The sequence below is a fragment of the Gasterosteus aculeatus genome, chromosome 17 (genome assembly GCF_964276395.1).
Source record: "Gasterosteus aculeatus chromosome 17, fGasAcu3.hap1.1, whole genome shotgun sequence".
Classification (NCBI taxonomy): domain Eukaryota; kingdom Metazoa; phylum Chordata; class Actinopteri; order Perciformes; family Gasterosteidae; genus Gasterosteus; species Gasterosteus aculeatus.
The window spans coordinates 20,192,211-20,214,611 of NC_135705.1; the positions used below are offsets into that span (position 1 = coordinate 20,192,211).

Sequence of the window (22,401 nt, forward strand, 5' to 3'; positions counted from 1 at the left end):
TGACACTGGTTTTGTATATTTATTTTATTAATAATATTGTGATCACCAATGATATTGATGGAAACACGGTGGTATCGATGAGAAAATGTCAGGGCAAAAACGCCTGCAGTCTACAGTTCAAAGCCATGAATCACAAATGAGCCCCAATGGAGGTCACAATCGGCACAGAACACCAGTTGGTCCTCCCACCGTCAAACCATCCAATGCAGGCATCACAAGTTAGAGACACACTTTCTATTGGAACTCTGATCGATATTACTTACTTCACAGAAGTTGTGCATGAATTCAGTACATCTGAAAAGTCACTTTCAAATGTTTGTTCTACAAGATTTTTTTAGTCTGTCCTCCAAATAAAGTGGTTTACCAATATTAATAAACCAGAATTATCTTAATATCTTCAATTGAATGCGTCTTGATTTCATGAGCAGATGTTTTTTGATGATGGGATGCTGACAAAACAGTGATAGCAAGACCGCTACTCACGTGTTGTATCTCTGCTTTGTCTCTGCAGGTGAGGTTGGAGAAGGAGCCGGCCGAGGATGCAGAGTTGAAGGATCCTCTTGTGTTTTGCATGCAGGCACAGCACGCTGGGACCAGGACATACTACTTCAGTGCAGATAGCCATGAGGAACAGAAGGAGTGGATTAAAGCCATGAACGAAGCTGCAGAGGTCAACATTCAGCAAACACAGAGGTGCAGTTCACTCACAGCATCACACACACACACACACGGGGAGAAACTATTTGATTGTGACGGTACCATGTTTTCAATTTGCAATACAAATAAATTGAATTGAGGTACAATTTGGTATGTGTAGTGAAAATTATGTTAAAATGAAAAACATGGACAAAACTGCTTGATATGGAGATATGTTTCTGTTAGATTATTATTCAGTAATTATTTTAAAACAACAAAAAAGTGCCTATCTATCCCCATACCTTTGTTTTTCTCCGCATTTCATAGAATGAATACTATAGAAGATCCCAACCACACCATGGCGACCAAGGCAACTAACCAACAAACACAGCAACCTCCTCACACACAAAGACACTGTGACACTGACATTGAAAACACCCCCCACCCTAAGATCAACGTGCTCAACAGCCCGGAGACCCCTACACCCTCCACCCCCTGCTCCAAACAAGCAGGAAAAAACACAGATGGAAGAAAAGGAGAAGGGGAAGTTGAAGGGGAAGGACCTGTTCCTGACAATGCCTCTCACCCAAGCCACCATCCAAATGGGTGGGGCAGCAATGGCCTTCGTAACGCAATGCCCCTCAACAGCAATAACAAGCCCCCTGCATCCAGGAGTCACAGTCAACATTGTGCCCCCCAGGGACACCCAGGAGGGGGTGTTAGCCCATCATATGATCCCACGGAGCAGCAGGATAACGTGGTGCTGAGGAGAGGATTTGTGCCCAGGACGGCTCCAGAGAGGGTTGCCCAGAGGAAGACCTCCATGGTCCAGTTGCAACAATGGGTCAACCACCGGCGGACAATGGCCTCCCAGGAAGACATCCACAGGTAGAGCAGTATAGAAGGGGAGAAATATGACGAATATGTCTTTTCAGTGTGGTATCTGCATCTTCGTTCAGGATGGTATTTAGGCGGTCATGGGGATAATGTACCAACACTGATAGTGTAACTTTTGAAAACCACTGGCCTCAGTAGCTGGTGCACAAAAATGTTAATGTCAAATGCTGGTTATAATACAGCTGGCTTTCCTCAAATACATGATTTCATTTTTTTATTTAGCTTGTCCTTCCTTGAAAAAAACCAAGAAGTTCTACACTGTATACAGTGTAGAACTCTTTGATATATATACAATCTACTGCTGTTGTTTTAACACCCTCGGTTATTACCCTCTATTTTCATGACTTCCAGCCTTTCTAGTTACTACCCAGTGAACCACGGCGTATTAGATGACTACTTTGGCTACCCAGGTGGACCCCCGTACATGGAGGAGTACCCTCTTTATCCGCCAGGAATGCGACCTGAGAGTATCTGCTCTGTCTCTGCTTTGGGGGGATACAACCGGCGCTGGACCTTTGAGGAAAAGCGTCACTCACTGAGAGACCGATCCCAGCTGTATGGATCTACGATGCCCAGGGACCAATGGGGGCCCACATACTGTGGTGGAATGGAAACATCAATGAGACGTCTGTCCATCCAGCCACGCTCCAGGTCTGTGCCCAGGTCACCATCGTTATCATCAGGGGGGCCCTACTCTCCAGTACCCCACAACTTTGCCTCGCCGGCTCGATCCACATCTGGCTGCTTCAATCGGTTTCCAGGGAGGATGAGGGAGGATGTGATCTATGCGGATCCATCAGTCTACAGCCTGAGGAGATCCCTCAGCCCACCAAAGGTAAAACAAAGGACAACTTTGGATTTTTGGTACTTAATCCAATTAAATGTGTCAACAATGCTTAGAATTAAGGATTCAAATGAAAAAAAATAATCAGCTGAAAGAATGAAAGAAAGTTCACTGAGATTGCTGTCATTTATAATGATAAAGACCTTCATTTGCTGGTATTACTTTCCTCCTATCACGAGGTCGCCATTCAGGGCGGGACATATACAGTATAAATCAGCACACAGCATTGTCTGCTTTACTTTTTCTCTTCAGAGAACCTCAATTTCCCAGGGCAGCAGCGGCTAGCTGTAGCCGCTAATAATCACTGTTGTTTGGCCAATTCATGGCCCCCCATCCGACAATCTCAGACTAGCATTTTGTAATGCAGCATCGGACACATGAAGCTGATGAGCAGAACCTAAATGAGCTGAAGTAGATGTGATTTTGTGATTACGTTTTGGACCCCGAACATAATGAATGGATCGGTCCGTAAGTCTCCGGACTCACCAGGGCCAGCAAGAGATCAGCATTTTGATCAACACCATCATCTGGCGCCACAGAGCACTGTACGTCAAAACCACCACACAGGATCAGTTTCTCCCACAAGATATTATTAGTGAGCGCAGCAGGCGTCTTCAGCCCACCGCCGGCAAATGATATATATATATATATATATATATATATATATATATATATATATATATATATATATATATATATATATATATATTTATACGGTTTACATACATATATATATATATATACACTGTAACCAAATCCATCCTGACGCCACTCTAACAACTTCTTGCTTCCATTCCTCCTTTCCTTCCTTTTTTCCTTGCCTCCACTCCCTCCTTCAGTATGACTGCCCCGGTTATAGGAGGTCCTTAAACCAAGGATTATACAACTACAACTACCCTGTAACCCCTTCCATCCGCAATAAAATGGTATGTGCCACTAATGTGCTATAAAACATATGCGTCTACTGGATTAGGTGTCCTGAGTGCCAGGCACAGTCTACAGTAGTTATGGCATTGGTATGTGTAGCTTTTCTTTATTCTGCACATCTATTTTCTATATATCAGTTCTAACTCTGTACTAATCTCTTTCTAGTCCTTTTCTATCCTCTACTCCTCCACGCTGTCCTCTCTAACACCGTACTGCGATCCTTTTTGTCTGCACATTTGCGTGTGTGTGTGTGTGTAAGATTACCCAAATAATAAGAGAAAGATGACTTAAAACCAGGCGTGACAAACCTCTTAGGGCTCCACCAATCTGACTCATAATCAAAGAGGTATAAAGCTTCCAAGAGGCCCATGAAGTTCTGTGCGCATCAAGCCACTGTGGCCACATCTAAAGTTGCATTGCCAAACATTGCCAATGTAAATTTCAAACATAGATAACAAAACACCCATTCTAATTCTAGAGATTAGACAAAAGAACAGTTAAATAAATAGGTGTTAGTCAGAGATTTAAATGCATTTATTTTTGCCCAGAAGCTGTGAACCTTTAGTGTGAATGATCGGTTGTGGAGCTTTGCTTTGCTTTGCTTTGCTTTGCTACTGTGTACACGCAAACCTTATCTGTACAGTATGCTTGCATGTGATTTCCATGTGTGTTGCTGTTGCTGCTGCTAGACACAGGAGGACATATTGGACCTTCAGCTCCAGCGCAACCTGGATTATTTAGACCAACAAGTAAGAAGCTCACCACGGATTATTGTTGGCCGTCACATACCGCATTACGCATGCTGATTCTCCCAACATCTGTTGCATACAGTTGAATTTCCGGTGTTTTTTCTTTACTTAAAAAGATCCTTGCCCATGAAGTAACTTTAAAAAATATGATTTGCTTACCCCAACACAATTATGGTAATTTTGTCAGTCCCTCGGTGACTTGGTAAGGAAAGCTGCTCAATTGGCTCGGTCACCTGGAAAGTGTACGGAAAGCACAGCAGGCAGGAATCAGCCAGCAGCACTAAAATCATGTCCTAAATATTAATTCCATATTCCAGCTGTAATTTCTTTTGAATTTGGAACTAAGTCAGCCACGTGGCTTTGACCAAAGCTTCTCCAGTATTTAGTCCAAAGGCCCATATAGACACCTACTACTCTACAGTCCTGGTCTAGTTCTTATGTGGCCCATACTCTAACATGGTCAAACAGATTGATGATAATATTCTTCTTCATCATTACATCAGAAGCTTACATCACACTTTTTCCTTCCGCTTGACTGTAACGTTTAATCTGCCGCAAAAAACAAAAAACCCGAGGCAGGAAAATGATCAATACAAGATGTTAAAATGATGCGGATGGTCCTTGTAACTTTTTAAATAAATTCGTCTTCATGTTCCTCTGAATTAGGAGCTTATTATACACATTAAATAGTTGTTTTTTTCACACCGGGACAGTTAGTGTTCGTGCTGTTTATGGATTTAAATCATTCAGATGATTTGTTCAATGTTGTCTCTCACAGGTGCCTCCTTTTTATGAAGTCTTCAGCAGAGAGTTGCATCCTACACTCAAGCTCAATGAAATCGAGACCAGTGTAAGAAACACCCCAATGCATGAATAACAACAACAAAAGCATAGTCCTGTGTGGTCATGACCAATTCCTCCTTTTAGATCAGACCAACTCTATAAACAAGAGGGTTTTCCTAGTTTCTGTTGAATAACTTTACTTCTTCCCCATCAAACCACTTTGGGATGGTCTGGAAAGCTGAGGAAGACCTTAATGCCCAACATGGAGTGCAGAGCGTTTAGCAGCAGATTACATGTGACACATTCAGTCATCACATAGAGGCTTAATGTATTCATCTCCCTAGGACTGATACTGTAACCATGTAGTGACACACATACCTGCACATGTCACTGTAAACAGCTAAATATATATGGTAATCATCTATTGTTGGTCTGACACAGAAACTCTTGAGTCGACTGTGTGAACAGAATGGAATTTGGAAAGAACATGAAGCTGTTGTCCACAGACTGCGAATGGAGAAGGTACATCATTCCCACAGTATTTTACCATGTGTTTAAAGAATGTTACGGATAAATAAAGCTCTAGTTGTGTTCTAACATTACAGCGTATAATAATAGAAGCAAACTTGTTTAATAAACTAAAATATGCCATCTAAGTTCTCTCTTTCTTGCTCGCCATGCTTGCGGTCTCCAGGACAGCCTTGAAGAAGCACTTGTGATCACTCATCAGGAGCTGGAGCTGTTCCACACCCAACCGTTGGCTCTGGACAAACTGCGGTTTAAAAAGGACACTCTGCAAAACCAGCTGGTCAACATCAGAGGACAGCTCTCCCAGGCCTCTAGTGTAAGACACCGCATAGCATGTCCACCAAGTGGCTGCAATACATAACAAAAACAACATTATGTCTGTCTATTTTTTGGAAGTATATATATCCTCCTAATATAGAATTAGCAAAAGTAATAGATAGAAGAGACATTTTACAGATCTATACTTTGTTATGGCAATCCTAAAACTCCATAAGTACAATATACATGTCACATACCATCAAGTTCTTCTGTTTCACACGACATATTTTCAGACATATTAGCTGTGTTTGGAGACACTAAAACAATATCCAGATTGTAACACAAATTGTAAGCAATGGAATAACACATGTAATTAGATCTCAGTTGTTCATGTACACTCACTTCATTCTGAGAGTCAAACGCCAATATCAAGCATGTTTGTTGATCTTTTTCTTTTAGGCTTTAACCACCAGTCGTATGGAGTTTGAAGCATTAGAGGATGAGGCCAACGCCATTCATGGAGACCTGTGGGAGCAGCTTAATGCAGGAGGGCAGGTAAAGGTCAAAATTGAAAGCTCTATTAATATGTACAATAATGTCATGGAAAAACACCATTTTAATATGGTATAATATGGAGTAGTCTGTCCACCATCAGCTATGGTCACTGATATTTCTGCCGACAAAACAATATAAATTAATGGAATCTGCTTTGTGGTACTTACATAATTATTTAAAAGTTTCTTTAATTTTACGTATTTCCCTCTCCCATATGACTTTGTCTGTCCTGGATTTTTGCAGAGTGAACTGGTCCATAGGCACATCCAAAAAGAGTTTTGGAGAGTCCAGGATGTATTGGAGGGACTGCACAAGAATAACTCATCCAGAGGCACTGACACAGCCAAGCATAAAGGTATCACACCGCTTCTGGGAAGACATCCCATTCACTACAAGCAACCTGTATATCCTACGGACTGTCTTCCTGACCCCCCCAACTGCATTTCTTTCTCTTCAACAGTGGCCAGCGGTGCATCAGGCTCCTTTAGTACCAATAGTCCAGCCAGTCCCCTGAGCTCAGTAAGCTTCACCAGCCCACTCAGCCCCTTCTCCCCAGTGCCCGGCTCCCAGGTCTCCCCCACCAAACAGCTGGGCCCGGAGGTAAGCACCGGACACACCCAGCCGAGAACCAACCCCTGTCCGAACCCAAACACTGGCCCAGGCACGTGCTCCAATTCTATAAACAACCCTGAAGTGCGTATAAGATCAGGCTCTCAACCCCGTCCAAAGTCCTGTATAGCACCTCATTTCCAAACCGACCCTGACCCTAGATGTAGGCCCAAAAGTCACAGGGAACCTGACACAAGTCTATACGATGAACATAAAAACGCCTATGATTATGATTCCCCCTCTCCTCAGCTCTCCCTAACTCTCCAAAACCTTGAGGAGTCCTATAGTATGTTAGACACTGTGTTAGAGGAATCAGACCAAAACCTCAAATGCAGAACCAGGACAAACTTTGACCAAGCAGCCAAACACACTAACAAGCCAACAAGCTCTGACCATCAGGAACGCCGTTGGTCCAACTCCAATGTTTGTAGCCAAGAAGTAAAGGTAGGGCTCAGAAAAGATGTCCATCCAAGCTCCCACCCATATCACTTCTCAACAGGAAACAATGATGGCCTCAGAAATCTGACCCCCAACAAACGCTTTTCTGTGCCTGTTTACCAGATCCTGTTTCTCCAGGACTGATGTTTTATCATTACGTCACAGCCCACATCTTTCTACATCTTCAGTGCCTTGTTTTAGAGGTGCAAGCCTTGGAACCCCATTATTGGATAACTTCGGATACATTAGGTCATGCAGGTTTTAGGGGTTAAGCCTCTTTCTTACCCCAACATTAAGGGGCGAAGGGGGAGCATTGCCGCAGCGATTTCATCAATCACAATGGGGAATTTATTTATTTATTTGAAGACAAGAACATAAACCATGTCAAAGTCAAATGATGATTCCACATTAAATCTGTTATAAACATTTTACATGGAAAAACCCATTTAGTAAAGGCATTGGTCCTTTTAATTGCTTTTGCAGAGAGACTGTTATCTAACCTTAAACTGGTCAGTGAATGTGCTTTTACTACTTTACAGGCATCTAAAAGTGCACGCATCACCAATTTAATTTGGCACAGTTGAGCTTTGGTCTGATTCACTTAAATATTTTTGGGAGTTAAAGTCATGAGTCTTGAGTCTGATAGCGGGGCAAAGTTAAAATTAATGAATGGTTCACTTGTTCACTGTTAAATGTAAAACGTTAGTCCAACAGAGGTGAAAAATGACTCATACCGTGGTGGTTGTCAATGCTTTTTTCAGTCTTTCGCAGACTGTTTATAATACAGAAATTCCCACCAGGTGTTTGATTGGCTGGCTGTGGATTTTCACTTCTAACTCCTGAACACAGGATAAAGACCCCAATCCATAAAATCATTCTCTTGAGTCATTTCTGCTCTGCACTTTGCCTGGCTTATTATCACTCCTCATGATGTGCAGCATTCTGTCTTCCATCTATCCTTCCCTCATTCCTTCCTCCTTCCTTCCTCCCTCCCTATTGCCCGTCTGGTCATCTAGGAAAGTGTTCCCCCAAGGCCTCCGCTCCCCAAATCCTATCACCCTTTGGAGCCCTCCCTTACCTTCCCTCCCTCTATCCCGCCCCTGCCCTTTGACAGCACTGCCTGGCTACGCAGCTTGGGCATCGATGATGGTTACCTTGATGGTGAAGATTCTCAAAACAGAAAGGTATTTGGGTGTTTCTGCTTCCATCCTCCCCTTGCTTCACCCAGTCCTAACTATAATTAATGTTATCTTTTAAAAACATCATTGTTAACCTCGTAAACCAACAGGGACCATTCATCCCTTCAATTTTTATGTCTTCCTTTTTCAAAACTCCATTGTCACTAAGCACTCAACTGATTGCCTCTGATTATCTGCGTCTCACTCGTCTTTTTCTCAAATTTTGTTGTCTTTCTTTCTCTTCCCTCTGTCTTTTTTATTTGTAATTTGCCGCTATATCTCGAATCTGTGCACTGTTAAGACAATATCATCCTTCTCAGAATGCAAAAACTGGGATGCAATTGCTCTGTGCTTTAAGTCACTGCTAAGACGACCAAAGCTGCGCCGGTTGAAAAGTGCTCCGTCAGGTTGTGAATCACCACCGTCCGTTGTAGCGTTCGGTCTTGGTCCGGATGGGAAGGTTTCTGGGTCTGGATCTGGACCGCGGTCCGCCAGTTAGTGACCTCTGGTCTACAGCCACAGATCCCAAAACGTCTGATGTCATCATTATTTTGTACATAATGTATGTCGTCACAGGTAGCAGCACAGTCAACGTTCAGGCATTCTCACATTACGATGTGGAGGAATCATTTTAGCGACAATTTTAGAGCAATATTGGCCTCGAGTAAATGAGTAAATCAACTTGGATTAGAACACATTTGCACCATCCCGTTGTGTCCCATGAACGTTGGCACATTCCTTTTTTTGGAGCGGTTTGTATTCCCGGAAAAATAAAAGCCTTTGTTTTTTCAGGTCCTCTTTGACCCCTCAAACGCAGCGCTGTCAAGAAACCTTTAACTGGTCAACAGATGATTTGGGTCGGAAATAAATATTTCAGATACAATGGTGTGATCAGGCATTACTGTGCCAGCAGATGATGTAAGTTGATACCCGACAACTAACATGATTTCTCCACGATGCAGTCCGGGTTTGCAGAACAGAACATCAGTGATGTGCAGGACCAGAGTCAGGATAGACAATCCACCATGAACAAAGGTACAACAATCAAAACTTATTCTAGTCAATGATCATAAACTAGCAAGTAACCTTTTGGTAGTTACACAGAACCTGATGGAAGATTGACTGATACTGATGACCTACTGGCATTTTAAACTATACATGAAAGAAAATCCATATTCCAGTTCAAAATCCAGACATTTGAGTTTTCATTTTATTGTTTAATCCAGTGCGACTTGTATAGACTGTTTTACAGTATTAGCTGTGAGAATTCAGTTCGCTCTCTCTTTCCTTTCTTTTTTAACTTGTCGAGTTGTGTCCAGTTGGCATTGTCCCTCCTAGGACGAAGTCCCCCACCGACAAATCACACAGCAGCTCTACTGGAGATACGGTCCATAATGGCAGATGTACTAATGGAATTCTTAGGGTAGGTCAACCTTGCCCCATGGTCATTATATCAGAATGTCTGGTTGTTGTCTGCAATGATTGATTATTGGTGTGAAAATAAAATGATTAATTATCAAGATAAAGTATCTCTCTCAGTATCTAAGGTATCATTTTAATTTTCCAGCATATTAAAATATACTATATAATAACCTGAATTATAATATGTTTTCAACCCAGGAGCGTCCAAAGAGTGCAGTGTTTCCTGCTGAGCTGAAGTCAAAGATGAGTGTGGAGGAGCAGAACGAGCGAATCCGACGGCACCAGAGCAGCTCTGTGAGGGACAAGAGGCGGAGTCTAAACCTCTCAGGTGGCCAGTCCCCAGCAAACTACAAAGTGGTATGAGCAACAACGGGATGATGCTTGTGACACAGAGTAGCGAGTACAGTCAAACCTGTCCAGGTCTTTCCGGCCCAGGAGCTCGTGGTGCGTCAGGGCCTTATCTGGTGGAGGAATTGTGTACCAGACATCTAATCCACCCTAAGCCCATGTTAGCAACATGGCACTCTAATGGTGTGGTTAAGGTTAGGCCTTGACCACAAATGGTTAAAGATACGTACTGTCTTCAAATGGTTCAAATTGTGGTTGACTTTCTTGCAGTTTGAACTGTTTTCTGACTTGTTGACTTCATTTACACTGGCAGTGCGTAAGTGCGTCACTGATCATAACTGTTTTCTCGATATCTCCACACTATCCCCCTCACCGTTTTTACAAGGTTATCGTCTGGCTCTCTCACGGTTGAATATTATCTCTATGCACACCGATGAATTGGATATCTGCCCGGAGTCACTTGCTGAGAGCTTATGCTGAAGCTTCTCACACTCATTTAGCGTCTCTCGCCGCCTTGCCAAGCCTGTCTTTTCACTCTTCATCCAAGCCTTTGTCCCCCCCCTGAATGCCTGTTCTTTTGGCTGACCTAGTTGCCTGAGCTCTGCTGTAAACCACGCTGTGTTGTTGTTGTAACTCATTCTGAGCTTTGTTTGGACACAAGTGTTTTCACAGAAGCTGATTTAAGATGTCGCAGCCTCTGTGTACTCGCCAAGACCGTCGGTAACAGTCCTGAAAATTACCGAGCAAACACTCCCAAAGAGCCTCACCAGAGGTTTAAAGAGTTTAAATGTCTGCCTGCATGCAGGAATCAGGTGGACCATGATGTGGTCCGATATTGTTCCATAGAGCACAAAACTGAGTGTGAAGAGAAGTCTGTTTTTGTCCACCAATAGCTGGAGTTTGTCCAGTTTGTTGTAGAGCACGTTGGAAATAAATATCCCGGGAAGCAGTGTCCAAAACCCCCGTTAACGGAACAGTATTCAACTGAAAATAACACCAAAGTAGGAAGTAATAGCTCTATTGTTGCCCTGACGTCTAGCAGCTGTTCAGTGGGGAAAGAGCTCCGGGTATCCCAGCAGAAACATTCATTATCAACAAAAACAACACAAAACAGTCTTTGAATCCGCTCCAAAAAGATTTTGAACAGCTTTTCATGCTTGAGGTTGCAAAATATTTGATCTGTGTGTGTGTGTGTGTGTGTGTGTGTGTGTACAGATTCGTAGGCGGCTGACAGCTCACGAGATTGACATTAATGACTTGGAGGCAGCAGTTCGAGGACAGGGGCAGGAGTCGCCACGGGAAGAAATTGCCCGACTTCGACGGTTGAGGATTGAACCAGAAGCCCACAACCTGGGCAGCAGCAAAGAGGTGAGATCACTGACACAATAACCGTGTTCATCCTTCTGAAAATGTTTCTCATATGAACACTATCTCTGCACACTATGAAGGGAATTTGCAAAAACAAGGTTTAATGTTATCCTAATACCACTTGCGTTTAACTACACTCAGTTTGACTCTGACTTCTAACTGATGAAGAAAACCCAACACGGGTCTGTGTTTACCTGAAATGAAAAAATCTAAATTGATTGATTTAATTTTGCACTTTTTTTATTTATCATTGCTTACTGTTTTCTGTTGTATAAAATGTATTATATTTGAATATTTATTTGTGTTTACATCGGCTGTATGTGTGTGGCTTCACATTTATTCAGACGATTTTTTTCTAGCTGGTGACCAGCAACAAGGTGGTGATCCCGGAGCGTTACATGGATGTGGAGGAATACGCCCCTCTTAGTCCTGAGGAACAGAAGGAGAAGCAGAAGAAACTTGTGCGGATCAAGACCCTCATTGCAAAATCAAAGTGGGTTTTTGGCTCACACATTGATTTCTCTTATTTCAAGACATTATAAAAGCATACCTATTGTTTCAATAAACCACACCTATTTACTTTTCCTTTTAAAACAAACAGGCTGAAATTCCTCTAAATACGGATTTTCTTAGTTTTTTAAGTACATCACATATTGATTGACCAAGAGGTCTTGTTCTCACTACTGAAATTCAGGAATAAAACCATTACTATGCTAAATAAGATCAGTTACAAACTTTGAGAGTAAGAATAAGCACAATGCTTTTTGCATTTCCTTTCACCTACCCGCCATCGATCCTGTGAATTTCCCCATTGTGGGACTAAAGAGGAATATCTTGTCTTGTCAGTTTGCAGAACATGGTTCCTTTGCTGGACGGGCCGGTGGAGGGCGGAGCTCCAGTCAATTCGCAGCAGCAGATGCAGGAGCAAGAGAAGCGTATGGAGATCTCATGTGCTCTGGCGGCTGAGGCCTCTCGTCGCAGCCGTCTTTTCTCCGGTGAGGACTCTCTGGACACGGCCTCCTAGTCACTAACTGTCTCCCTCTACTCCTCACCTGGATCACACACACCTCCTCCCGACACATTATGCACTCACTCTGAAAACTCTTGCTTACGGTTTACATTTTGCCTTGCTTTGGGAAATCAGTCAGGACATTTTTGACAGCAAAAGGTTTTGACATCCATGCATATCTAAGCCGATCTGAATCTGAAGAGCACATTGTGAACCAGGGAAACCAGAGTTAAAGTACTTTATGGTCCAGAGAGGTCACACATCTTCTCTTCAGCGACCGCACTGTGTTCACTGCTTCCATCTCCTTCCAGCCCAGTGCGCCCCCAGTCCCCCCCCCTCCCCCAGCAGCCCGGACCCTCCGCCTTCCTCTGCTGACTTCCCAAACTCAGCCCACGTCCTGAAGTCTTGAGTCACACAGGGTGAGTTTCCAACCATCCTCCAATCTGTTTGAACACTTTCTTTCAGTATCTGTGACTGATTGGATACATTTTGTTTGGTCAGTAGTAGAATTTAACTGTATTTAACTTGTGTTTGTGTAAATATGGAGCATACATTTTGACGTGTTGCTTTCCAAACTATTTCCAGCACTCTCTTATCACTACATAGCAACCCCATCTAGAAAGGAGGAAGACACTTGACCTTAGCCTAACACTTGGTTACATCCACACCAGTAACTAAAACCTAGGTTTTAAAACAAAAATCTACCAAATCCTTTCCTTCAATACTAGAAAGCCTGAAACAATTATTGTGAGCAGGAAGTAGATGTTGCTGTGTATCATAGTAGCCTTTCAGAATAAGAGGTAGTGATTGATACAGACAATTTTTCTCTCAAATCTTTCCTGAGACAAATGTTGCAACTTGTTTTATTTTTCAAACATAGTTATAACATTTACGTTAGGTCTTACTCTTTCTGCATCTCTCACACAAACCACTAATTCACTTAAAAATGATAACATAGGATCTTGTTAACTAGATTATGGGTCGATATATTTAGTCCGCTAATGTCTCCTACTCATTTCCTCTGTGTTTCGTTGTTGTCCATTATAACACTTGTAGTCCCTGAAGAGCAATTACTGTTTGCTAATTGTTCCAATAACAGCGTTTCCTCCACAATTCAGCAGTAGTAAAATAAGAAAATGCAGAATTTACCTGCAAATCAGCTGCTAGTATTCAGTTATCCATGTTGAATAAACTAGGAGTCGATACATAATCCAGGCTGCTGTTGGTGGTGTTCTTCCAGAAGAAGGTCACTTGCGTGAGGAATCAGTGAAGGACGCGTAATGACTGTTCAGTCTCAATCAAGCATCCGTCATTGGTTACAACCTTTTGTGGATTCCCAGTGTAACCGTACTAAAGTACACACGTTTTAAAGGGAACATGGACATGGCCGTATTCCTCTGAGTTCGGATGGGTGAATTATTTGAGCAATTTGAGTGGTTGAAGCCCAGAAAGGCAGAAGAAATGGTCCTGAGCTTTAAAGAAAGGATGAAATTGGGTTGAGCTATATTAAGACTCTCCATCTACTCTAGCTCTGTATTTCACGTGTTACAAAGGCTAGCAGGGAATACTTTTTTCAAGACGCCTTACAAATTTACTAAATATTTTGAAGTAGCCAATGACACTGACCACTGTTCTTACCCTGTCTTTATTTGCTTCTTTTTTTCCGTAGCTCAAGTTCCATCTGCTGTTCATTTGATGGATCATCTTTCTGAGGATTAACTGACGTAATCAAACGATGATGATGGCAAGGGAAGAAAGATTGACATTTTCCAGCAACTAAACTACACTTCACCACAACGCTTTAAAGGCAGTCAAAGGATCTTCCAGGGCTAAAATGTTAATTGAAGCTATAAAGACAAATTTCATCCACCAAAACTCCCGTACGTCTACTCATGGCAGTCTCCTGCTACGAGTGGCACATTGGCAAAAAGGAAGAATTAAGGAATATTTCCACTTAATTTTGCTCGGCACATCATCAACAAAGCTGAGCATTGTTGATGATAGTGCCATATTCTGTACATTGCGATGTTAAGAGAAAGAAGAAAGAGTCACTGTGGTAAAACCTATAGAGAGAATCTGGTCATTATCTTCTAATCTCCAATTAAATCTTGACCGATATGACGTGTGGCCAAGTGAGTAGTGGACCCTTTGACAAGTAAGCATAAAAAGATTGAAGACGCATCCTCTAAGCTGAGGACGGTCCTTCTTAGCTCACTGTGATGCCTGTTTCACCACCACCTCCACCCTCACACTACCCTGGTCCCAGGAAGCTCGTCTGGTATCGATACCACTCATACGACATCATCAGCATAACATACAAACATTATGTCAACTGGATTGAGTTTTGCATCAAAGCGTCTCTCACACCAAACACACAGAGTTTATTGTGTCGCTGAGTCAGAGCATTGCACGAACCAGGACGTAATTTCACAAAGCAGAATATGACAACATTGCGTCCTACTTCAGCTTCAGAGTACTCGCTTTATCATCACCCCATCTGCTGTCATACTCAAGGTCTTTACTTTTATTGTAATGCGCGTTGGCATGCTTGATGTAACTTTTCGGATTGTGTTGAGGAAATGTATGTCACAAGGACCTTGCACAGAAAGCATTGATCCTTTGGATGGATCTTAAAGCCTTTGCCTGCTGTGAATGCTGCCGTGCCTGTCGTTCATCAGTTCACTGTATTTTGTGGTGAAATCTCTATTTGCCAGAAAACATGAAGAAAAATTAGGGCTGTGCCAGAACTCGCTCTGTTGCTCAAGCAGAACTCTCTGTGGAGATGAGATCCGACACAGAGACAGGAAGTGACACTCTTCTCTCTAATATTGTGTTACTGCAGTGGATGATGAACTAAGGTCTACCAAGTGTAAAATGTAACAATAGATGATTTAAAGAAACAGCAAGCAGCAGCACAACCCTCTGCCCGACAACATACTGAAGAACAAAGGAGGGACGTAAACTGCTCAAAGACGAGGTGCATGCGAGTTCAGAAGCCTTGTCAGATAATCAGCTTGTCCTCATGGCAACTACGTTATGGCTGAAGACCTTTTTTAGACAAAGATATCGGCTATCTGGTGGTGAAAGAAAGACAACGTTAGCTCAAGCTACCAGTAGGAAACCAGATGAGGGTTTTGTTGAAGGCACCCGTGACCTCAACACCATTGCTGTACATTGCTCTACATGACCTATATCTATGGCCCGTGATATGCATAAGAGTGTAACTCACCCTGCATCCTATAGGGGAACATGCACCTCAGCATTACATTCTGTGTGCAGCTCCCCCACAGATTGTCTGCATTTATATATATATATATATATATATATATATAAATTTATACCAGCTCTTCTAATCTCACTTTCCATATGCAATAACTGCAATGAACGATATATATATAGATATAGATCTATGTCTATATATAACAAAATCTGTTGTTTGTGTGCAGAGGGTTATGATGCGGTCTTATATATCAACATTTCATCCAGTCATGCATTGCCATTGAGAGAGAGGGTTTTTTCATGTGTTGTGATGATAATAGCTTACGAAGGAGTTAAAAGCAACATGTCTGCACATAGTGGTTGTAAGTCTGACTTGAAAATGGCCAACCTTGAATAATGAAATGAATGCATTATTTCACAATCATGCACACAAATGCATCAAATACACAATTGTGAAATAACACATTTATATTAAAACACTGCCCATTATTGATTATGTATTCATTCTTATTTTCATGCTGACACTTTCTGTTTATATATGGTAAAAAAAAATGTATGTTACATTTTGTTTCATCATTGATGCATTGGAAATGGTGGTCTATCTTCAAATGTCACACCCCCCCCCCCCTTTGTTGTGTGTATAATATATAGATTTATTTTTGCTCTTACACTCTTCAATGTTGGAGTGACCTGCCTTTGTAGGAATGTGTTGTACGTCCATCGTCAGAGAAAGTACAACACAGAATTTAACTGACAATTAGTAAACAAATCTTACTACAATGAATTATGACAAGATTTCTTTTCGTCTTCTTGTTTTGAGTATCTTTTTGAAAGGGTCTACAATAGAGACAGTTCATATTTTTTTAGATGCATTCATATTCAATGACAATTTTACACTCAAATACGTTATACGTAGAATTTTCCAGAAAAAACTTTTTTTCATGCTCTTGATGATTGTTAGATGATATTTTTGAATTAACTGGTATCTATCTGTGTTAATAAATGAAAGCCAAACAGTGGTGTCCAATATTTGATACTCGATGTAGCATTTGTGAAAGATGGAAATAAAGAATATATAGATAATATAAATTTGTCATGTATAAAATATTTTTATTTAATTTACAGTATATCCTGCTATCACATATAACCATTGCCATTTTGGGGGAAACTGCTTGAACTATGCAAATAATAGAAAATGGACATATGAAAATGCTTGCTTTCAGAAAACCTTGCAATAAAGGAAATGTATACTTGTGATAACGTGTTTCTCTAGATGAATTAATCACAGTATTTTATAAGATAGAACATGCCTGTATCAATGATCTAATCACTGCTCTAATTTTGTGTTAATTTTAAAATTCAATCCCAAAAAGACTACTGACATAAATTAGGCTCTGTGATGATATTCTACAGTCTTTGTAATATCAAACTGTATGTCTGAATGAATAAAGTGAAAAAATAAATCAAGGCATCTGAGTCAGTCACTCATCAGGTACAATTAAACATTGTTGTTCTCCACCGCCGACCAGCTTCTCTGGCAGATTAACTGAAAGAATTGGACGTCCTTCAATCAAACGGCCCTCCGCTTCTCCTTATGGGGGACTTAAGCACCCAGACAGAGAGGTCATGTGACCTACTGCTCCTACTTTCACATACCTTTGCTCCCTTACTTAGTCCTTTCCCTCCATCTCACAAAGCCAGCAACCACTTGGACTTCACCAGAAACTTCTCCACATCCAACCTCACTTTGAGTCCACAGAAAAAAGAGGCTGTTCCTTTCAGTTTATTTGCCGTTGTACTGTTAGAAAATCATGGTTTTGGTGATCGACCCCCTTTCAAAGTAGGACGTGCACGCTCGATGATCCTCATAACTGACGTCTGGTTCAGATTGTTGCCGTTGTTTAATCCCACGGCGCCTTAGTAGATGGCCGGTGTTACACCCCTACTGGTCTTTTCACCTACTGCTTTCCCTACGCGTGCGTGTTTGTGGAAATTTTATTAAATAATAGTGTTTTAACAGTCACAATAAATAAATCATTGAAAAACCAAATAAAGCAGCTCTAAAGAAAGCATGCTGGACAGCAGAAGTCCTGCTCCAAAGGTGGTTTCCCAGTGCAAACCCAGTGGAACCACAGATGGATGTGTTCCAAGACACGCCCAAGGTAACCAGTTGTTTTAGATCCACGACACCAAAAGGTTTCCTTCGTGCTGATGTACGTCAACGAAATGGATAAATTATACAAAGGTTGAGCAAATGTCTGTGAGTCACTGTGGTGCACTGCTAAGAGCAGCCACCAGGTTAATGTTTTGATGTTTTGACCCACCGGGTTCGAATCGAGGTTGTGCCGATCTTTCCTTTAATATTTTTTTTCTAATAAATGTTTTCATACACGGCTGTGATGTGGTGCTCGCTTATACAATCGTAAACGCTGCAATGGATTTGTGATGCGTTTTGAAGCTGTTCAAACGCGCTGGATCGATAAGTTGGTTTGTAAATGTCTCGCTCGCAGTCGTCTCCTCCACGCTGTGTGTTGTTGTTGTTCAGAGTTTCGCGCGGCTGCCGCGGCGTACTGATGTCGTCACCGACAGGCAGACTGAATCCAGTAACGTTTAACGCGTCTAAAGTGCTAAAAAACAAACAAACAAACACACATCCATGCCGATGTTGTGCTTAAATCCAAAGTATTGATACAAATCGATTATGTACCATTTCAATCGATATGTAATTGATATATGTCGTCCGGAATGCCGATTTGCTGAGCACAGATCGATTCAGTTGGATTGCAGGAATATAAATCGATTAATCGATTCAGTGGATGAATCGTTACACCCCGAGCACTTATGGTAAAGCACTTTGTATTTTGGCTTTTCTTGATTCATGTTGTTCTGGGTCTGTACCCTCATGGTTGAATGCACATACTTTAAGTCGCTTTGGATGAAACAGCTAAATGAGACTCGTAGACTGGGTGATGAACATTAACGTTTGGAAAGGAGGGCTACACTATGTAATACAGAAACATCTCAGAGCCAAACGACTTGTAAAAGTCTGTGAATGGCTGATTCCATCCCTCAATAGCGGCCTACTTATCAGAAGATTCCCAGCGATTGGGGGCTCCGTCTACGCCTGCTCAGGGTTAATGTTCAACACATCGACAACATCAACGCACAAAGGTCACTGTGAAAAGGCAAGGAGCCATTTGTTCCCGACTGTCACAGAGCGGAAACCAAGCTCCTGAGTGGAGGGGGAGGAAAGACATTAGTGATTCCCACGATGGCCATCACAGAGTTACAGAGTAAGTGCTTCTACATTTGCTCCCTTCTAAAGTGTTTGGGTGGAGCTGTAATCCCAGCGCACAGAGTATTGGTTTGATATCTGAATACTGACATCTAACAGCGGGAGCGTTACAGCTCATGGCAAAAGACCGCAGGATAATAAAAGAGAAACACTTAAAAAAAATGTTTGGAGCACTTAGATTCACCTCCAGTTTTAGTTGAAGGTTCTTATCAGATCAAGAAACAGTGATACACTCATCGTGTCGGAAATGGTCTAAAGATGGTTCAGCTTTATGCCTAAAGCATAAATAGAATCATAGTGGGCAGTATGAAAAAAGAAGTTTTGAATAGGAAACATAAGTTATTGGGGCTCTTCAGTGCTGACTGATACATGTCCATAGGAGGTTATGGGAGCTCCTGTCAACAGTTTGTTAATGGGGATGAATGATTAAATGTAGTGTTCAAAGTGCTTTGACTGGTTGGAAGACAAAGGGCAATACAAGTACCATACTACTAGAATCAGGAATAAGGAACATTTATTACCAAAATATGTCAGACATACAAGGAATTTGACTTGGTGGTTGGTGCATTACAATCAGAAAGACAATGGACAACAAGGAATTTAAATTAAAATTAAAAGTTAAAAATAATAGGTCAAAAATAAAGTGCACCAGCGAGCAGAAAGTGATATGTGTGTATGTGCATGTGGAGCGTGAAGGGAGTGACCGGTGGAATGTGAGAGAAGACTCTGTTCTTCCTGAAATCCACAACCATCTTTCCTGGTTGTTCTGGCTGCACCCCGACCCCAGATGGTCAGACTCCCACCAGAGATCAGTCCAATGAGGATGGGGGTCACATCTGTGGGTGGACAGGGAGGCAGAGACAGACACTAGTTGCTTTTTGGGTACTTGTCTTTAATTAATATGGACAATAGAAATAACGGGACTTTCTCTGTCACGACCTTCCATCACTCCTTGTTCGACCTTCTCTGGAGCGCCGCTGAATTAGCACTCCTGATTTTTTAAGTGGAGAGAAACATTTAACCCCACACAGGCACCCCGCCCGCCACAAACATACTGTCCATTGAGGGTTGATTCCATATCTATCAACCACAACTGTAAAGACTGTACATGTCCGTTTAAGTTCTTTTAACCCTTTGTGTGTTTGTCTTCCAGAGATTGGTGTTGGTCTGACGGGCTTCGGTTTATTTTTCCTGCTCTTTGGTGTGCTGCTGTATTTCGACTCTGTTCTTCTGGCCTTCGGGAATGTGAGTCATCTTTTATGTCAAATCTCCTCACTGTCAGCCGTCACTGGCTCATTTCACAAATGATGTGCCTTTGGGCATAAGTCATCAAACAAAACAAAAACAAAGAAAACACAGTCGAAATGAGAAAGAGACTTGTAATCTAGTCAATTTTCAAGTTGATGTGTGTACAATAATTGTTTGTCCTTCATCAGAGCTCTTTCCCGCAAAGCTTCTCTGATCATTTTGAATCCTCAAGCCCGAATCTCCCTTCCTTCATCCTTTCTGCCCTCACAGACTGTGTTCCATCACAATCCACATCGGATTCCTCATCCAATTCCCCCATTCTAACCCAATCATAAACCAGTTTAGGCCAACTGCCAATTCCACATATGTTGAGTTGTATTATGCTCATTTTAAGATTCATACTAATATTTAGGGTTTCCACCTTAATACGTTTGCATGCTGTTAAAAAGCATTTCAGAGAGAGAGATAGAACACAACACGTAACCGGTCGAGCCTGCAGCTGTTTCTCTTATGTTGTTTTTGTGGCCGCCTGTATCGTGGTCTGTGGTCCATTGATCATATAATGCATGTTTGATAAGTGTTTAAGAGTGTTTCTTTAGATAGCTAGTTCACCATTAAATGATAAAAAAATAGAATGCATTCAATGGAGTTTTAAGCTCAGAAATGTCTCATTTGTTTGGCTTTTTAGATTCTCCTTCTGACTGGTTTGATGTTCATCATTGGACTCAGGAGGACAGCCCACTTCTTCTTCCAAAGACATAAGTTCCGTGGTTCTTTCTTCTTCTTGGGAGGCATATCTCTGGTGCTGTGCCGTTGGCCCATCATTGGAATGCTGATGGAGACTTATGGCTTTGTGCTTTCATTCAGGTAAATCCAGTTTGTTTTTTCCCGTGTGAATTTCTTTTTATGGAAAGACTATCGCCAACATAAAATGTTTATATATTGTTTCGTGGCTATGTGAAATTATTTAACGATTCAGTTTCTGGAGAGAAAAACAAGGCCTCAAATTAAGTCTTTGTCCGATGGATTTTTGTTCCTTTGTCTCATATTGTAGAATCGGACTGATTTTCTCCATGTGTCCCAGATTATGATTAGTTTAGTTTGTGTCTCATGCTGTAAATGATCCCGTTCAAACCCCACAGAAGAGGTGTTACATTTCAAAATTTTAAAATAAAATACCAGATATGACGGAAAAGGAAGAGGATGTTTGTTTGCCCATCACACGGTGTTGTTTCCATCTGCAGGTCCTTCCTCCCCATGGCCGTGGCATTTGTGCTGTCCTCTGTGAACATCCCTCTCCTCCCTTCTGTACGGTTTTGTTTTTAACTCAAATTAAGATGCTACAATTTCCTTTATTTCATATGGATTAGAAATGGCACTACGTGGACTTAAAATATGTTTTTTATTGTTTTCTGTTAGTAACCCTTCACCAGCAGCTCCTCTACGGTCTAAAGAAAATAACCTGTTGCAGCACGGCGGGAATGCTGATTCCTCTGATCCTGCGTGACCAGAGGGGGACGACTGATAAGCGACTGCACGACAATCAAACTCTTGTCATTTGGTTTGCATGAGTGGGAATTTACTTTTTAACAATGTGTTATGTGTTGTACCATATAAAGTGACAGTTATTGATGAAAAAGAAAATGATTAGCTTTTTAAAAGTGGGATTGAAAGAAATCTGAATAAAAAAGTTTCTTTCCAACTTTTTTGTTGGAATGCTGAATCGGCATTCCAACATGTTTTCTCTGTTCAAATATCAGTCTCTTCAGCTCATGTTAGGAATCTATTTCTATGTTGCTAGTTTCCACCACTTATACCTTTTCATATACTTTAGCATTTAACATTCATATTTTCTGGAGATTGTTTTCTCAAATCGTTTTGAACTCTTCTTCTTCTTGCATTTAAATCACAAAGTAGAGATGAGTTTCAGAATCTCGCTAAAAAAATATTTATATTTAGTCAGAATTTCTAAAAGTTCTAAAGTCCTAAAAGTTGCTAAATAACATAGTGATGTCATTGCGTAAAACTGCATCATTATGTAAAATACGAAGTAACAATATTCAAATTGTGATCGCCACATTAAATAGGAT

The 22,401-nt window shown here is 41.5% G+C and overlaps 2 protein-coding genes across 17 annotated transcripts in view; both read left to right on the plus strand.

Annotated features, from left to right (window-relative positions):
• Positions 1-17,231, plus strand: part of plekha6 (pleckstrin homology domain containing, family A member 6) — a 39,604-nt gene extending 22,373 nt beyond the window's left edge. For 3 of the 16 annotated variants that reach the window (XM_078091684.1, XM_040202836.2, XM_078091693.1), the window contains 20 exons: positions 512-693; positions 964-1,524; positions 1,885-2,368; positions 3,217-3,303; positions 3,994-4,053; positions 4,832-4,903; positions 5,278-5,358; positions 5,531-5,680; positions 6,082-6,177; positions 6,421-6,532; positions 6,638-6,777; positions 8,241-8,408; positions 9,365-9,437; positions 9,722-9,825; positions 10,023-10,181; positions 11,388-11,540; positions 11,900-12,033; positions 12,387-12,535; positions 12,861-12,968; positions 14,219-17,231. In XM_078091684.1, the coding sequence (XP_077947810.1) occupies positions 512-693; positions 964-1,524; positions 1,885-2,368; positions 3,217-3,303; positions 3,994-4,053; positions 4,832-4,903; positions 5,278-5,358; positions 5,531-5,680; positions 6,082-6,177; positions 6,421-6,532; positions 6,638-6,777; positions 8,241-8,408; positions 9,365-9,437; positions 9,722-9,825; positions 10,023-10,181; positions 11,388-11,540; positions 11,900-12,033; positions 12,387-12,535; positions 12,861-12,958 (3,063 nt within the window). In that variant the 3' untranslated portion in view covers positions 12,959-12,968; positions 14,219-17,231. The remainder of the gene's footprint in view (positions 1-511; positions 694-963; positions 1,525-1,884; positions 2,369-3,216; positions 3,304-3,993; positions 4,054-4,831; positions 4,904-5,277; positions 5,359-5,530; positions 5,681-6,081; positions 6,178-6,420; positions 6,533-6,637; positions 6,778-8,240; positions 8,409-9,364; positions 9,438-9,721; positions 9,826-10,022; positions 10,182-11,387; positions 11,541-11,899; positions 12,034-12,386; positions 12,536-12,860; positions 12,969-14,218) is intronic. The other 13 variants (XM_078091687.1, XM_078091682.1, XM_078091694.1 and 10 more) reach the window with 11 other exon arrangements.
• A 1,690-nt stretch (positions 17,232-18,921) lies between these two features.
• golt1a (golgi transport 1A) lies at positions 18,922-22,013 on the plus strand. The gene is made up of 5 exons (XM_040204615.2): positions 18,922-19,061; positions 20,217-20,308; positions 21,000-21,178; positions 21,556-21,619; positions 21,731-22,013. Exons 1-5 carry the CDS (start codon positions 19,040-19,042, stop codon positions 21,731-21,733), a joined length of 360 nt encoding a protein of 119 aa, XP_040060549.1. The 5' UTR covers positions 18,922-19,039; the 3' UTR covers positions 21,734-22,013.
• Positions 22,014-22,401: the final 388 nt, after the last annotated feature.

Bases quoted from the DNA above. Each gene is read 5' to 3' on its own strand.
- golt1a (XM_040204615.2), top strand. From the start codon at position 19,040: ATGGCCATCACAGAGTTACAGA. The intron at 19,062-20,216 runs GTAAGTGCTTCT...TTTGTCTTCCAG, and splicing joins GGCCATCACAGAGTTACAGA to AGATTGGTGTTGGTCTGACG. The intron at 21,179-21,555 runs GTAAATCCAGTT...TTCCATCTGCAG, and splicing joins GGCTTTGTGCTTTCATTCAG to GTCCTTCCTCCCCATGGCCG.